Raw genomic sequence first — 17,825 nt, 5'->3', positions numbered from 1 at the left:
TTTTGAATTCGTGATGTAGATTCATCATACTACTTATTTATAATGTTAAATTATTTTATTAAACAAAACATTTCAGCACAAATTGTTTGTCAAGACGTTTGAGAGATGTATATGCGCATGCAAATGTACTAACATTATTTTAACCTTTCTTTTTCATAAGTACTTTACTATTTAAATCCAACCAAACATTTATATAGGTAGGTATATTTTTCTTAATAATATGGTAATGTTTGCAATTTGGTTTGAAATCTAAAAGTACAAATTAATTTAAACTATGTGCATGCACTAATGAAGCAAACTATGTGCATGCACTAAAGAAGCAAACTATGTGCATGCACCTCATTTAGCAAACTATGTGCATGCACCTCATTTAGCAAACTATGTGCATGCACTTCATTTAGCAAACTATGTGCATGCACCTCATTTAGCAAACTATGTGCATGCACCTCATGGAGCAAACTATGTGCATGCACTAATGAAGCAAACTATGTGCATGCACTAATGAAGCAAACTATGTGCATGCACTAATGAAGCAAACTATGTGCATGCACCTCATTTAGCAAACTATGTGCATGCACCTCATTTAGCAAACTATGTGCATGCACCTCATTTAGCAAACTATGTGCATGCACCTCATTTAGCAAACTATGTGCATGCACCTCATTTAGCAAACTATGTGCATGCACTTCATTTAGCAAACTATGTGCATGCACCTCATTAAGCAAACTATGTGCATGCACCTCATTTAGCAAACTATGTGCATGCACTTCATTTAGCAAACAATGTGCATGCACTTCATTTAGCAAACTATGTGCATGCACCTCATTTAGCAAACTATGTGCATGCACTTCATTTAGCAAACTATGTGCATGCACCTCATTTAGCAAACTATGTGCATGCACTAATGAAGCAAACTATGTGCATGCACTAATTAATCAAACTATGTACATGCACTTCATTTAGCAAACTATGTGCATGCACCTCATTTAGCAAACTATGTGCATGCACCTCATTTAGCAAACTATGTGCATGCACCTCATTTAGCAAACTTTGTGCATGCACCTCATTTAGCAAACTATGTGCATGCACTTCATTTAGCAAACTATATGCATGCACCTCATTTAGCAAACTGTGTGCATGCACTAATGAAGCAAACTATGTGCATGCACCTCATTTAGCAAACTATGTGCATGCACCTCATTTAGCAAACTATGTGCATGCACTAATGAAGCAAACTATGTGCATGCACCTCATTTAGCAAACTATGTGCATGCACCTCATTTAGCAAACTATGTGCATGCACCTCATTTAGCAAACTATGTGCATGCACTTCATTTAGCAAACTATGTGCATGCACCTCATTTAGCAAACTATGTGCATGCACCTCATTTAGCAAACTATGTGCATGCACCTCATTTAGCAAACTATGTGCATGCACCTCATTTAGCAAACTATGTGCATGCACTTCATGTAAGGTTAATTAAATTAAGTTAATCATACAAGATCATTAATTTATTGTAGACCTACATGATAATACATGTCAACATGATAGTACATGTCTTCTTAAAACATGTCATATCACCCGTATTATCTTATAATGGCAAATAGGAACCCGCATATTAACAATATAATACATGTCTTCTTAAAACATGTCCTATCACCCGTATAATCTTTTAGTGGCAAATAAGAACCCGCATATCAACATGATAATACATGTTTTCTTAAAACATGTCATATCACCCGTATAGTCTTTTAGTGGCAAATAGGAATGCGCATATCAACATGATAGTACATGTCTTCTTAAAACATGTCATATCACCCGTATAATCTTTTAGTGGCAAATAGGAACCCGCATATCAACATGATAATACATGACTTCTTAAAACATGTCATATCACCCGTATAATCTTTTTGTGGCAAATAGGAACCCGCATATCAATATGATTATACATGTCTTCCAAAAACATGTCATATCACCCGTATGATCTTTTAGTGGCAAATAGGAACCCGCATATCAACATGATAATACATGTCTTCTTAAAACATGTCATATCACCGTATAATCTTTTAGTGGCAAATAGGAACCCGCATATCAACATGATAATAAATGTCTTCTTAAAACATGTCATATCACCCGTATAATCTTTTAGTGGCAAATAGGAACCCGCATATCAATAAGGTTTGCCTCGAAACACAAATGTATACCTCTGCTAATTTCCTCACAGCCTCCTTTGCAGCAACGTCATGCACTAGACACGTTGGGTCACTCAGCAGGCATGTCAGTGTTTTGAAGATGTCCTGGAGATCTGGGTCTGTTACTTTACACTGAGACAGGTGACGGACAGTTCTGCCAATGTCTCGTGCCTATAAAACATTAAATGTGTGTGTATCTGATACTTATATTACGTATTAATGTCTAAAATGGTCGAGATAATGTCTACATGAAATGCATGTATGCATGATGTGTGGACGAAAATGAAACATCTACATAACTATACTAAAACTATTCTAGATCGAAAGTTTGATTCGTACGCTGTACAAAATTGAAATTCGTTTCCGATAAATAAAAGCAATGTTTCCGAATTTTCTTTCGAAGTATGTGTGCGCTATTAATAGCAACGATTGCCATGTTTGCAAAATTTCGCAGCCTCGCGCAAACACATTATTGGTATAGCATATTTTTGCCTTAACATGTCGATGTTTAGTAATTGTATTTTAAATAAAAAAAAGATATAATTGCAGAATATGTGTATAATACATGGTGCGTGTGTTGTTAATTGTGGGAAGTTTAGATTATAGTGTATAACTCATTATATCACAATTGTATCTTTTGTTTAGGGTCAAAAATTGTTTGTATTGACATGAATTACCCCAATTTTTCTCACATTCAGTATTAGATTTATGTCGGGTGTATTGCTTTGATTAAGGAATTAAATAAATGTTCTTGCCCATTAAACCAAATGCTATAATGCCAATGCTAGTGAAATTCATTTGTGTAAGCATGACGACTCATGAATTTAGTCAGTGCTTAAATGCATTCGAAACAAACTCGACGCCATTAAACATGGTATGAAAGTGTGTATTAGCATGAACCAATAACAAGAAAAAGCAAGACAACCAAAGCTTTGCTGCACCAGTTTTAAGTAAGCTGGCAGGTTTTCTCCTTAACAGAAAGGGGTATAACAAAACTCAAAACCACTAAAAGAAGTGGTTGTTGTTCTGGGTACAAGAGTTATGAGCACTTCGATGTTTCAGAGGGAACGTATATGCTTTGTTTATAATAGTATTAAAGTATTAATGTAATTGACAAGTAACATATTCAATAATGATTCATCATATAGATTTAACTTTGTGACCTTGTGTTTGATGAACGTAATCCAGATTCTAGTTTAGCCTTGATATGTTTAGAACAATAAAATATTCCGAGCAAGTTTCAGCCTACAGCCTACTAGTTAACATCCTGTTATATTCGTTTGTTTGTGTTATCTTCTTCAAGTCATTTTAGATTTGCTGTGCTTTTTGACGCATTGATTATTTCTAGTGTGATGCCTTTTATAAATTATTGGTGATTTTAAAGAAGCAAGGCAAAGGAAGATGCCCTAATAAAGATTGTTATCATTAAGCAAACATGATTATCAAATAAATCTTCAACTTTTTTTGTCCGTGTCTACTTTTAAATGATTATTTATTTTTAAATGCATATTTACCTTTTAAATACACTTCTCCTTTTGAAGGACACATGCTATGTCAGTATTTCTACCAAAGCATCTCCACACGCTTAAATGTAAGGCCAAGTACTCCCTCATTCGCACGGACAGAATTTAAAACCCAACTTGTTGTATTTGTTAGCTGACTAATTGACCAATTATTTCAAAATCCGTCAATGCACTATTTGGTATATGTATGACTACGACAGTATTTTTCGAACAGACTTACGGACGTACCGACGGGAATCAGACAGTGCGACAGCTTCTTCGAAAGAGGCATCAACACGTGCAATTAATTAAGCAAAATGTGGTAAGCAATACATATAACTTATTGCATATCAACACATAATCTTATTAATACAGGCGAGTTTGAAGTATGCAGGCCTAATACTTTCGGTTTTCGTATTCTTTAAAGTGTCCCAGTTGAATCAGACTTAGACATTCAGACCGGAAATCAGGCAGATAGGCGTCCATGGTAAATCCGGTATTATCCATCCAATGCCTTGCGAATATTATAACGCTATTTTAGAGGAACGTTTGACCTAATGCACATAATACATATTTTCACTTCGATTTAATCTGCACTACAGTCAGTGTTTCAATATGTGCTAAAATTAGTGTACAAAGAAAAAACATAAATTAATTCACCGTTGTTAAGTCGATTAAGTAGGTAAATTTCTATTAAATGTGTAATCAATATATGGTTATCATTCACGAGTGCAATATGCATTACTATACATGTATCGACGCTCAGAAAGAACATTTTGCCAACTGTCTACATGGGAAATACTGCAAAAGGTATTATAAAAACAACTACTATAATACGGATGAAATTCTGTTCGATAAATGATGTTTATGCGATACATGAACATATTTTGTATGAACATTTTTCGCTAACTGACTGTAAGATATTTCTACTAACACCTGCAATGGACCATATCAATTTACCACTGAATAATAGGGTCATCCACACGTATAAAAAAAATAATGAAGCAAACACAGTTAGACTGAAACTCGGATGACGGACAGAGGGCGATCACTAATATTGCACACGTGATCTAGGCACTCAGAGGCGAATGAGCAATTATATGCCGACATAGAAACAGCAACTGCGGTTAGTTAACACCAATTTATTTAAGCTCGATTGCATAGACAACCTTAGGCTTATTTGAAACGCTATCGAGTTCGTTTCCTGGGACTAGAACCGGTACTTTGTTTATATGGGGGGGGGGGTGAATTAAAGAACGCTCCCACATTATGGATTGAACCATTGACCTCCCAATCGCTACGCTGACATCGTATCCGCTATATTAATGCAACCACTTGCAGTTGTTGCTTCTTGTGATTGTCAAGTTTTAGTATTCAATTTGTGTTAATGGCAATTTGAAAATGTAAACTAAGAAAAAAAAATGTAACTGCCAGGTACAAAGTTATAGCTCGATTGCTTACTTTTATTGATGCATTGATATTGCAATTGTATACGTTTAAAGTTAAAAATCGAAGCAACTATTTTAAAGACTTCACCTGAAAGGAAACCGACACATACTTGTATAGATTGACATGCGGTTGTTTCAGTTAAAATGTTCTCTCCATCTGATGAAAAGCAATGCAAGCATAATAATACACTCACTTTTGTCAGAAGGCATGGCGAATGATGGTGTCCTGGAGAAATAAGGAATGACAAGCTGTTGTCAAAGTGTTTGCAGTTCATCATAAAGCTGATGATTCCGTTGAAATCTGTATCTTGAACCGAAGTCTTCCCAGCATATCCGTCGGGAGGTAGATAAGCCTTGCCTACTTGCCATGGATTTGTTGCCCATTGTTGCGCCGTTGTATTTTTCCAAGACGGATTATTAAATCTATGCTGCTTAACAATCTCGTCATGAACTTTATTACACACATTAGCAGGACATGGTCGTGGTTGTTTTAACGCGCTATCATGCATCGATGTGCATGTGCTGTGTGATCCCCGTTTATTGCATACGTTTTTTGTTGGGCATTTTAGCAAATTTGCAGTGTGACAGCCTATACACGCGGCTTGCGCCTGACTACTAGACAAGACAAGTTTGTATATACTGGCTTGTAAAGTTATAGCCTCGTTCTCCACAAATTGCTCTAAACCAGCCTTTGCAATGTCAACTGCTAGCCACGCCTTCAGCCAGTTCGTCCTTTCCTTCTCAGAGAACACAGCGGATAGACTCGCCATTGTAGTGTAGTCCGCTATATCCCTGTAAAACATATATTAGTCATTTACGTTTAATTTCAATAATGTAGGGCAACGGTTATGTTTCAAAAACTGCCAAAAATAATGTCAAATTTTATATTTGACCACACTGATCAGTTTACTGATGTTGTTAACGGTTTAGTAATATCGCATGTCACCCACATTATACATTACTTTATGTGAGATATGGGCAATCAGAGATAAAATGTCAGTGCTTCAAAAACTGACCTTATTATTGAATATTAGACATGTTCAACTTTGCAGTCGTCGGCTATTATTCCAGTAGTCATAATGTGCATTGCTAGAATTCACGCATAACAAAATATTAATAGACAAGTAATGTCTTCCACTTATTCAGTGCATAAAAACGGTGTTACTTGTCCTATTAGTTATTGTAAAGAAAGTATATCGGTAATGTTGTGCACTTTACATTTATAAAAAAAAAGTCAACCATGGTTTATATCGAAACGGTGTTTTAAATGCTACGTATATGTGGGATTCAGTCCCTAGGTATTTCACCTTATTTAAATAAATATTGTTGGCCAGTGTTTGTGAAGTTGTTGTTATACATGCTTCGTATGCTCTTGCTGTTTTCCCTGAACAAGTTTTATGAAAGATAAGATATCAATTTAGTTTTGACATTTAGCGTGTTACATGAATTCGTGTAAGGAAAACTCTCCCTCGCACTGGATGCCATGTATGTATGTATATTTTGAACCAAAACAAGTTTTAGACTAAGCCAATACATATTTCAAAATATATTCGAAGCAAGATTCATACAATAATGAAAAGCACAACATTGTGAATGCACGAGTGGTCGAATAATCCTCCTCCCTGGTGCGCATGTTTTTCAATAAACACTGCATACCTATAACATACATGCGAATACGGGCTTGTCACAATCGTGTGTTTCTTGAATAATTGATGACATACTGGTAAGGAATTCATTCAGCTACTGGTCACATTCCATACACGCTGATTTTTGGTAATGGCATACAACTGCCCATCGGCTTCGTTTTTGGTCATCCTTTAATTTCTGAAAATATAATAACATAAATATTTAAATACACATTGATATAGTGTACATGATTTCTCAGATTAACCACAGACAAAGCCAAAAGGTGTGCACAATGGCAGGTTAAATCTGTTTTTACATTCGAATCCCGATGGCTCAAAATAGCTTGATTCGAATTTCCGGTTTGCTCGATCTCTTCTTGAATCACCCTATTTTATTGCTTTATATTCATTTACATTTCTGTCGGATGGCTCGTATTCGCGAGGGTCGAATTATCGGATGACTCGAACTGTTTTCACAGCCGAGGTCACAGTTTTCACAAGTTATTTTGTACGTTTGGCTCGAACTCGCTTCGGGTTGCATAAAGCTGTAAATTGATTATAATCACTTGATTAAAGGCCGGCTATACTTGCAAATATTTCATCGACTCAATTGTTAATTGATTTGAGTAAACGATGACAATTTGTTTACAATCTGGCGTTTGTTGTAGATGCTGTTATATTATGGCTGGGACGGCTGCACCACAACATGCACTAGGTAAACTTGATGGAATTGGAAACTTTGTATACATAAACCATGTCAATATTGAAGAAAAAAAGCGAATACAAAAATACTTGTCGTGCTTTTTAATTTTTCAGCAATGTGTATATAGTGCTTTTAATATGAATGCTTTGTTTCTTATCGTTGTATCTTACATGTAACCGTACATATTTTACTAAGAAACGGGCTGTATACAAAGTATACATTAATAATATGACATTTGATTGATTGTATGTGTAACTGTTTTAAAATAGTGCTTACTCAAAAATATTAAGTATATATTTGGTTCTTATTAGTTCACAAGCCGAAGGTCGTACGAAGTTAAGGTAGTATGAACACTCTTCAACTAGAGGTGTACATTTATTGCAGATTAATGTTAGTAAACATAAGAATATTTTAAAACTGTTGGCTCGAATTCCAAATTGCTCGAACTTTTTTTGTCGGTAACCGATAAGTTTGAGCCATCGGGTTTCGACTTAATAAAGGAAACAGTAAAACTACTGTGAATAGTATTAACAAATATTATTTCATGTCAAATAGTAACATTTCATCGTTCTTGAATACAAAATCGGTCTGCATAATCCATGATAACTTGAATTCATCAATTAACATCTTTGTGATAATCACTCTCTCGTGAAATTAAAATGAAATATTACAATAATTGATATTGTGATGATATTGTGATAAAATAGTAGCGAGGTCTCCTTATCCTTTTGAATTATGACTTGTTCAATAAATGTTATGATTGTGTATGAAACATGTTTGATATATAAGATGTAACATTTACTGAATAGTTTAAATGTTGTAATTTTAATTACCATTGCAATTATTTTTAAATTTTTGCCATTTTTTTAATCGGATAATGACTAAAATTCAATTAATATCGATTTAATTTTCCATCTAACTTTTTTTATTTTACTGAATGATTGATACAAAAAATGGAAATGTTTATTGATAAACGTCATGATAATTGTTTTTCATTTTTAGTTAGATTCAATTAATGCATAGATGGTCATGCGGTTTACATTTTATCGATTACACGAAAATTATTTTATATTTATTACTGGATACACAAGGCAACGGATAATAAGTTTAAATGTTTGATTACCTTGCCATTGACTTACAGATCATTTCAGAAGCAAGTGTATCCCTTTACCCGGCCTTTTTAATGAAAATACCTTCGAATGTTAAGTGAAAATATTATTAAACACCCATGGATCTACATCTCATCATTGTTTTGGTAAAATATAACCGATTTATAGACCGTTCCAGAATTTAGTCATTACCCAATTATCTCCCCTGAATACTCTCCGCGTCCGCCATTACACTGCTGCTAACAACCGGTAACATATATAAGAATGCATCGATTATTCAACGGATGAATTTCTTTCTAACTTCTAAGGCCGTCCTGACATGACCTTGGTTGTATGAAATAAAGTTTTTTCTGCCAGGGGAGACTTTGTGTGCTTTGTATGTCCAAAAATACAGATTTAACTACATGTGGGCATACGAAACATGGGTGTTTAATAATATTTCACTTAACATTCGAAGGTATTTTCATTAAAAAGGCCGGGGAAACGGATACACTTGCTTCTGAAATGATCTGTAAGTCAAGAGCAAGGTAATCAAACATTTAAACTTATTATCCGTTGCCTTGTCTTTGAAGAATTATTATGTTGATTAAACTCGATTTTGCAGACATACTTGAGACATATTATTTGTTTGCATGGAATTTCGTTTTATCAAGAAGAAATCTGACAACAATCTCGTGAATGACATACCTAAGCAACCAAGCAAAAAAGTACTATACTATAAATAGTTTATTACATGTATACTATAAATAGTTTATTACATGTATACTATAAATAGTTTATTACATGTATATTATAAATAGTTTATTACATGTATACTATAAATAGTTTATTACATGTATACTATAAATAGTTTATTACATGTATACTATAAATTGTTTATTTATAGTATAGTACTTTTTGCTTGGTTGCTTAGGTATGTTATTCACGAGATTGTTCTATAAATACATTACAAAATGGATATTTGTTCATTCTTGTATTTAAATAGTTTTACATATTTTCACAGAGAATTGACTTCTTGAATGCTCTGGGCTTGTATGAGTAAATATGCACAGGTCAGATTTCTTCTTGATAAAACGATATTCCTTGCAAACAAACAATATGATTCACGTATGTCTGCAAAATCGAGTTTTATCAACATAATAATTCTTAACAAATAAAATACCTGCTCATCGTCGATATCAATAGCGTATTTTAGAATTCGGGATACTCGGCTTTTTTTTACTGCAACAACTTAAACACTTGTTAACGAACCGTTGACGTGTATGAAACTTTGGATTAATATCATTATAATTCAAGCACACCATATCACGTACGTTGAAATGTATATGATCTGTTTGTGTTAGTTATGCCGTAAAATAGTTTATATTGCTACTATAACCGATAAAACTTCCGCCTTAATTCCAGGCGGTAACTTTCATTTTATCTTAGGTAAATTACATGTTTTGTGCATGGGACATTTCACAATAAATATGTACCTTGTAATGTGATTTTTTAAACAATACTTATTTGACCAACAAGCACAATGGGCATACATTATTATTAAGCTTTACCATTTATCTATGTAGATAATACAAGTTACCCTCTAAAATGCCAATATATCTATATATTTTTAATTATGGGATGCCTTAACGTTTCATGCCGGCCGGAAGTATAAAACTAAACAGAAAATATCACAAGTTGTTAGCAAAAGTGCACCGGGTAAAATAAAAAATAAAAAGCAAATTTGGATAAAAAACCTAACTTTATATGAGAAAAACGACTTCTTGCTGACCTTGAACGCTGGGATACATGGTAAGTAAATTAGTATGGTCAGTAAGAAGCGGTGTTTGAATATACCTTACCACATGCAATTCTTTCTTTACGTTATACAAGAAGAAAAGTTGCATCTACCATGGTTCACTTAATGTGAAAAGCTAATTCAAATATGGAAAAATACGTGAACAGAATATGACCTTGCTAAGTGAATGAACTGTTCGATGTAAGGTTAATTAGCGGGACAGGCTTCAAATATGTTTACATTTGCGGATCCGTGCATGATCTGGATGAATAATGCATGTACGAAAATAAGTTTTTGAGCAAGTGTCAAATCAAAACAATATAATGGAACAAAAGCGAAATACTTAGTGTTGTTTAAATTACAGTGGCGAAATAATGTATTTTAAGAAAACGCTCCAGTCTATTTCACGAAAGAAAGTTAGGCGCAAAGACTATCTCACAAACAAACAAATAACCGCGCAAAGCTTACCTCTGATTTCACTCCTAAAACAATTTATAACGTTTGTCTAATATCTTGATAGCTGATACCATAATAAAACGTACACAGACATAACTAAATCGCGTGATGTTTACAACTGTACCCAAACATTTAAATCAAGTGTTTAAGTATAGCCAGCTTTAGTTTTATTTTCCTATTCAATCCAAAGAAAACCTATACACACTTCAATAAACTGTAACGCAAAGGCATTCACGTTAAATTGAAGGGTTGAAAAGAAACCGTGTTTGATTTCAACGACATTATTTTAAGCTTTTTGTGGCACGAAACTTAAGGTAATTTTATTTGGGAGATATCGGAAGACGAGGTAATATATTCAGTTAACACAATAAACATTAAATAACGCATATATATCATTACTAGATAAACTGAATAAAACATGACAATACTACTACTACTACTACTACTAATTATAATAATAATAATAATAATAATGCTAATAATAATGAATGATTTACAATAAAACCATTACCTTGCCTTTCTTTCAAAGGTTAAAGAGACTATGTTCGCTTTCACTCAGTTATAATTTGAACAGTGTTAGCTGAAATAAACTGGTAATTGTATGTAGTTTTCTTAAACGTGTGCTTTTCGCATGTAAATGTTGCAATATGACACTTGTCTTAAACTTAAACGCAGTTTTTGCAAGATTTCATTGTCTTGTCATACAATGGTTGAATTGGTTTTACGAAATGCGATCTTCTTAACTTGTATACGTAGATACACACTTAGATACATGTATGATACTTTTTGAAATAACGAAATTGTTAACACTGTTTCGAGTTCCACAATCTTGTTAAAAAACAAATTATGGATCACCTGCGGTCGGCGTCGGGCACTGGGCGAAGGGCGGGCAGTGTCAATGAAAATAATGCTCGCTCAATATCTCAAAAAGTTAAATCATGGAATTTAGAGAAACTGCGTGTGGGAAGAATACATTGGGCAAGTTAAATAACCAGGCATATTGCTCAAAGGACGCAGCAATTATGAAAGTTTGATTATAAAAGAAAATACAAAATAAACACTATCCGCTCTCTATTTTACATAGTTGTAATCTTTTGATCTGCAAACATCGAGTCAATGATTATGAGCATAATAACTTAGCCAAGTCTGTTTACCAGCCATATCGCATGATGGGCAACTATACTATAATATAATATGTCGCACCTTTGCCAAAAGAATGTAGACTGCTCTCATATAAATGTTTCTGATACATAACGTGTTTGCATGAACGCATCTTGATGAAACTCTAGGTGTTAAAATACATTCTACCACAGTCGCACAGGGGGCTTACCGTGGGCTATTACCCTGATGGTACTTTGAAGTTCTCTATTTTTCCTAAACTGATATTTGTCATTATTTTCTTTTATTAAGTATACTTGTTACATAAACAGTAAAAAATTAATAATAAACTAATATTTCAATTTTTTCGTTTAGTTATTACGAGCAAACACTATAAAAAATAAACATGTTGAATACACATCCGCAATGGAGCGCCAATACAATCTCTTTAAGGGAGACCATTTTTCCATTGTGGATTAAAAGCGTTTACTGTTAAGCCTGTGTAGCCAGATGTCGGCGATGTGTAGATATGATAATTACGACAAGATGTATCATCTTTCTCACTTAACTGAAATATTGGTTGTTGAATCGATTGGAACTTGCGATAACACGAATTATTGTTAATTGATATACCTTTGGTGTATATCATGATGGTACATATCATAGTATAATCCTAGTTGAACCATTTAAAAACACGCACGTACACAACAATATTTGTTGAGTTTACACATGGCGTGTTTTATAAGCTATACACTATGTAGTATGCAGCATAATGCTAAACATTTTATTATGCAGGACATCGGCACAATTAAATTATACATAAAAAAAAACGCCTGCGCGTTGACAACAATGATAGACTCCGCTTTTTCATGTTAATTTACACCTAAAATCGACTGCGCATTTGTAGAGGTTATTTTTATCCAAAATCGATTCTTTAAGGACTGCGCATGCGTGGAGATCAATCCGTGTAAGGAATGAATTACGCAATTCATCTCTAAAAACCGCTTGAAAAGGTTGAATACAGATGAATTCGGATGAAAAGCGGGGAAAACGGATCAACCAATAACAATCGGCTAAATGAGTTTTTCTATGTGATTCTAAGTTCCAAAGAGATTAATCCCAGAACAAAATCTCTAACCCCAGTGCAGTATTCAAATATTGTTACATTTGTTTCCCCAGAGAATAGAGACATAACCCATTTTTTAAACGAATATATGCAATATACAACTAGTTCATATAAACGCACTCTATATGCAACCCTTCATAAAAACAATTGCAGTTCTGCGCAGAGATTCGTCGCGCATCACTAAACAGACGTCGTTCGTTACCAATTAAGGAAAGCGATGAATACACTTCAACAACACATTACTTTTACCTTAATGGCAGCCTACGGACGTTATCCTTTGCATGCAAGCTAAACAAGCACGACGATGCTTCAACATACTATTGTTGCTGACAGTTTATTGTTGACATCTATAACAGTGTAAGTATTTGACATCTCTTTGACATTTACTTACGTTACATCGAATATCACGATGTGAACAATATTGATGTCCTGCGACCCTACTGATAGCGACACTTTAAGTCGGCCACATAACGACTCTTTTTCAACATGTTGGATAGAGAGATCAAACGAATAATACAGTAAATAAAAATAATTGATGGCTTGCTTGAATAATACCATTTGCATAAGTTTGTGCTGCAGACAGGTAAACGTTGATAATGTTTTACAGTATCAGTGTTCATTAGCCTTTGTGGTGGTTATTACATGTTGCATCTTTGGACATTACTCAGCGCCATGCAACTTCCAGCAACCCTTTGGGTTATACAGCTGATAATTGACTTATTGCAACTACTATACAGCATGAAAACACAAATATTTGGGTTATACAGCTGACAGTTGACTTATTTCAACTACTCCATAAAATAAAAACACAATTATAGGTTATGTTATTTAAATAATTATAATGACCTCCTCTTAGTGTAGACTAAATATCATGTGAAGGATCGTCACAAAAATTGGTAATACTGCATTAATAAATTAAACATTGTAAAACTTAAAGGGACTGTCCAACAGTCAAAAGCGTCGTTCGACGCGAATAGATATTGTGGGGAACTATGAGGATTGCTTATATAGCTAAAAAATACCTCCGCATTAGTCGTAAGCGTGGATGGTCGAGTGGTAAAGTCGGGAGGCATTTTACTCCATAACTCCATGACTCTAGGGGTCAGTGGTTCGAGTCCTGTGGGGGCTAACGTTATTTTCTTCTTTTATAAATTAAAATTCTTATTTTTTCTGAAGATTTTTATTTCAAATGTTTGAATTTATCAATATAAAGCATTTTAAGCAGTTAATGACAAGCTTTAATACAAGCCAAAATCGGTTGGACAGTCCCTTTAAAAATACACAACATTACATGTCCAGAACGTATCGATGATAATTTAAAGTCGTATCATTAAACTCATGGACCGGTTGTCAAGAAATAAATATGGTATATACAATAAACTCTTACCTTTTAAATTCGGAGAAGTTGTATACAATTGTGATTATCAAATGATCATATTCCGATGGAATAGCTGACATCTGCAAATGCTGGGTCAGTACATTTAATCTGAAAACATAAGTACCAACATGCGACCTTACACGACAGTATATCGAAAGCAGTTTTTTTTATCTTTAAAACACTTACACAAACATTGTGCATATCTGTGTCTAAGATAGCGGGATGATAGTAGCTATGAAAAGTTATTAGAGGCAGATGCACTGAAATTTAAACAGATACTTTTAGTCTTTTTGTCAAAATTGTTTGAAACTTGATTGTAACCACGGTGTAACATATCTAGATTCTACTGTAACAAAGAAATAACAATATTGTTATTTCCAATATTTTGAAAAAAGTTCATTTAGTATAAATGTCCAATAAAATGTCATTTCACTATAACTGGTATGCACTTTGTACGTGTATCGATGTTAAATGATAAATTTTCAACATACGTGCATTTACTGTAAGCGCATATGCATATTAATGCGCGATATTTACATGTATTTAATGCGGAAAATGTTCTGTTATCGTTCAGTCTTACACAAAAGCTGACAAAATGTGATAAGTCAATCAGTGAATTTCATCCTTTAACATTGGATTGTTCAGGTTTTTTGCTATACCAAGCTAGCACAGTCTGTTTGCTACATCTGTATATACCTTTAATGCATTACACAAGAAGCATAACATGGACCACAATGAATAATATGATGAGCACTTTGATAAAATTTAAAAATACCTTTCAGGAAAGTTATATTTGCCGTAGCGCTGTAATGGTAATAAAGAACAAAATATATTTGAACTACCCAGCATAACCTTCAATCCTCATGGCGTTTGTTCAGTGTTATCCCAAGCATCAGGCAGTTTATACATTTGCCTTTAGACAAGCGAGGCGCATTCTGAACTACGCAACACCCGTGTTCGACTTGACGCAAACAGGAAATATTTTATCCGCAAAAATGAGGAAATAAATAACACGGCTGAAACTTATTTTGTGCGTATCAGCAAACACATCTAGGCATGTAATATGAGCAGGATGTACCTGAACAAATGGTTCAACAAGACCACATACACCAGACTTGTATGGTAGTTGGTTTAAAAAAAAATTCGTGTGTGATGAATCGCACATTTTTGAAATTCTAGACAGGGCTTAAATTCAATTTGTTGGCCACTCAGATTTTTTCTTTCGAATGTCTAAATGACTAACTCGCACAACAGAGATTTCTACAAGCAATTTCAGTAAGTATACGCGAAATCATCTGAATGTGTCCTTCAAACCGTTCATTTTAAATTTGTTTTTAAAACTTGTATATACTCTAATTAAAAGTAATTTTAGTATATACTTTTGGTTAAAAGGCATCTAAAAATATCAATTACAAATTTTTAAACTGTTGGGCTGTGTTATTAATATTTAGATTATGGTTACAATTTGATTAAAAATATAAATTTAAATACACTCGTGCATAAAATCAAATTTTTAAAGCCACGTTATGTTATATAGCTCGTGTTATATTTACAGATTAAAATATTCTTTAAAACCGACTGAATGCATATTTTAAATATTTATATTTTAAGGTATGATAAAACTGATTTACATCATAGTACTGGATGGCAGCAACCCAATTAAGTCAACGAACTCACTAACCACCAAACAGCCGCAAGATATTAATGTATTCCAATTCTGACATGCTTTTTCTTTAATTTGACCATGTTTCCGAGTGTTGGTTCCATCGCGATCGATCCAAGGAAATAAGCCGATATATCATCGGCACTTATAGTCAATACAATAAATACGGCCTCTGTTTCGTTCGCATAGCAAATGCTCACGACCCACAGCTGACGACGAAGGACGGAAAGGAGACGATTGCAAAAACTTAACATAATCTTCTTAAGCAATAAACATACCCTGTTTTAGGTTTGATATTTGGCCTACGAGTTTTGCTGAGGGCTTCTTGTCAGGAATTGTAGCCAGGTAATCATTCTTAAGCTCTATCTTCACGTGAGCTATAAAACACATGCAATTTATGTAACCCTTAAAATATCCCGCTTATGTGACGTCTTGCAGGTTAACATGCATGGTGCGTTTCGATACGACACATATAATTACACAAAACAGCGAATTCAAAGTAAGAACAGTATGCTTAGTTTAACAGCACAGTGCGTCTGTTTTATCATTACTTTATTGTCGCACAAATTGCGGAGTAGTGAACATATCGTTATGCATTTTTTAATTTAGACATTTTAACAAGCTAAAGTTAAAAATTGTCTCGCTACTGTCAAAACGTCCATAAACGAATTCAAAAAAGTCCTTCATAAATGTAAATAAAACAAAGTGTTTGTTTAAAAGGCTAGACTGTGTTTCTGAGACGATAAGAAATTGCCAGGAAAACGAATACTATTTCATTAATGTTCAGTGTGTACATATCGATCCACATATGCTTGCGGACTATTCTTATTGGAAACATGCGGAATATGATATCATTACTACTAATAAAACGAAGTATATATAGAGCTTTTTATTTTTGCGGTTTCCGTACACTAAATGCATTATTATTGCACTTGTGCCAATGAACAGTCAACTGTTGTATACTTGTATTTATATTAATTGCTGCATTTGTGTTCGAAAATCATTAAAGCCTCATTGCCTGCATTTTACTTACTATTAAAATATGCTTTCGTATCTTCTACATGTTGCTTTGTCGTTTTTGCATAAACATTCTCAACTTCCTGAAATATTGAAAAACATGGTGTGTTTGCTGGTTTACTATAACAAATTCCACATTCTAATGCCATTATCAGTTAACTGACAAACTTAGTTCAGAAAACAGAAAATCCTTTGAATATTTTTTTTAATGAAGCCGACCCGGACTTTGAACCCGCATTCTACGGATTAAAAGTCCAACGCTCTACCAAATGAGCTTGCCGGCCCGGTTTCATCATAACGTAAAACATTTGATAAACTACTAAAAAAACTGCTTAAGTTACATTTAAAAGAAACCTCCAGCATATTATACATATTGGTCTTGTCCAATATAACATCGCTTTTTATCACGGCCTTTTAACAGTGCATGCTTAATGCAAAGAAAGACGAACCTTTTCTAAAATCCGACTAAAAGTTGTCACCGTTTCGCTGCAACGCAAATATCCATTATCCTGCAAACAAATATGTGTGTTGCCATCAACGGGCTTGATGTCGGGCATAGACCAAACAAGTATTACAACCGTTACAAGCACTATAAGCAAAAACCCACGCTACAATACGAACCAACATTTAAAAAAGATGTTTAACCACAATAGGCCATTTCATTAACTGCCTGATTACATCGCCGGTCGGTTGTTATAAACTTGAAAGCACTCGTATCGGCCTCGCCAGG

General features: G+C 34.0%; 1 protein-coding gene across 7 annotated transcripts in view; it reads right to left on the bottom strand.

Annotated features, from left to right (window-relative positions):
* Nucleotides 1-17,825, bottom strand: part of LOC127851293 (uncharacterized) — a 38,494-nt gene extending 20,669 nt beyond the window's left edge. The window contains exons 1-7 of one of the 7 annotated variants that reach the window (XM_052384987.1): nt 17,545-17,774; nt 17,112-17,178; nt 16,357-16,455; nt 14,425-14,523; nt 6,800-6,967; nt 5,338-5,935; nt 2,206-2,364 (exon numbers count right to left, since the gene is read on the bottom strand). In XM_052384987.1, the coding sequence (XP_052240947.1) occupies nt 2,206-2,364; nt 5,338-5,935; nt 6,800-6,879 (837 nt within the window). In that variant the 5' untranslated portion in view covers nt 6,880-6,967; nt 14,425-14,523; nt 16,357-16,455; nt 17,112-17,178; nt 17,545-17,774. Of the gene's footprint in view, nt 1-2,205; nt 2,365-5,337; nt 5,936-6,799; nt 6,968-10,825; nt 10,881-14,424; nt 14,524-16,356; nt 16,456-17,111; nt 17,179-17,544 lie in introns of those variants that run through there. The other 6 variants (XM_052384992.1, XM_052384989.1, XM_052384990.1 and 3 more) reach the window with 6 other exon arrangements.

Source organism: Dreissena polymorpha, chromosome 11 (assembly GCF_020536995.1).
Source record: "Dreissena polymorpha isolate Duluth1 chromosome 11, UMN_Dpol_1.0, whole genome shotgun sequence".
NCBI lineage: Eukaryota > Metazoa > Mollusca > Bivalvia > Myida > Dreissenidae > Dreissena > Dreissena polymorpha.
Note: the sequence above shows the minus strand (reverse complement) of the source record. Positions and strands in the feature narration are given on the sequence as shown.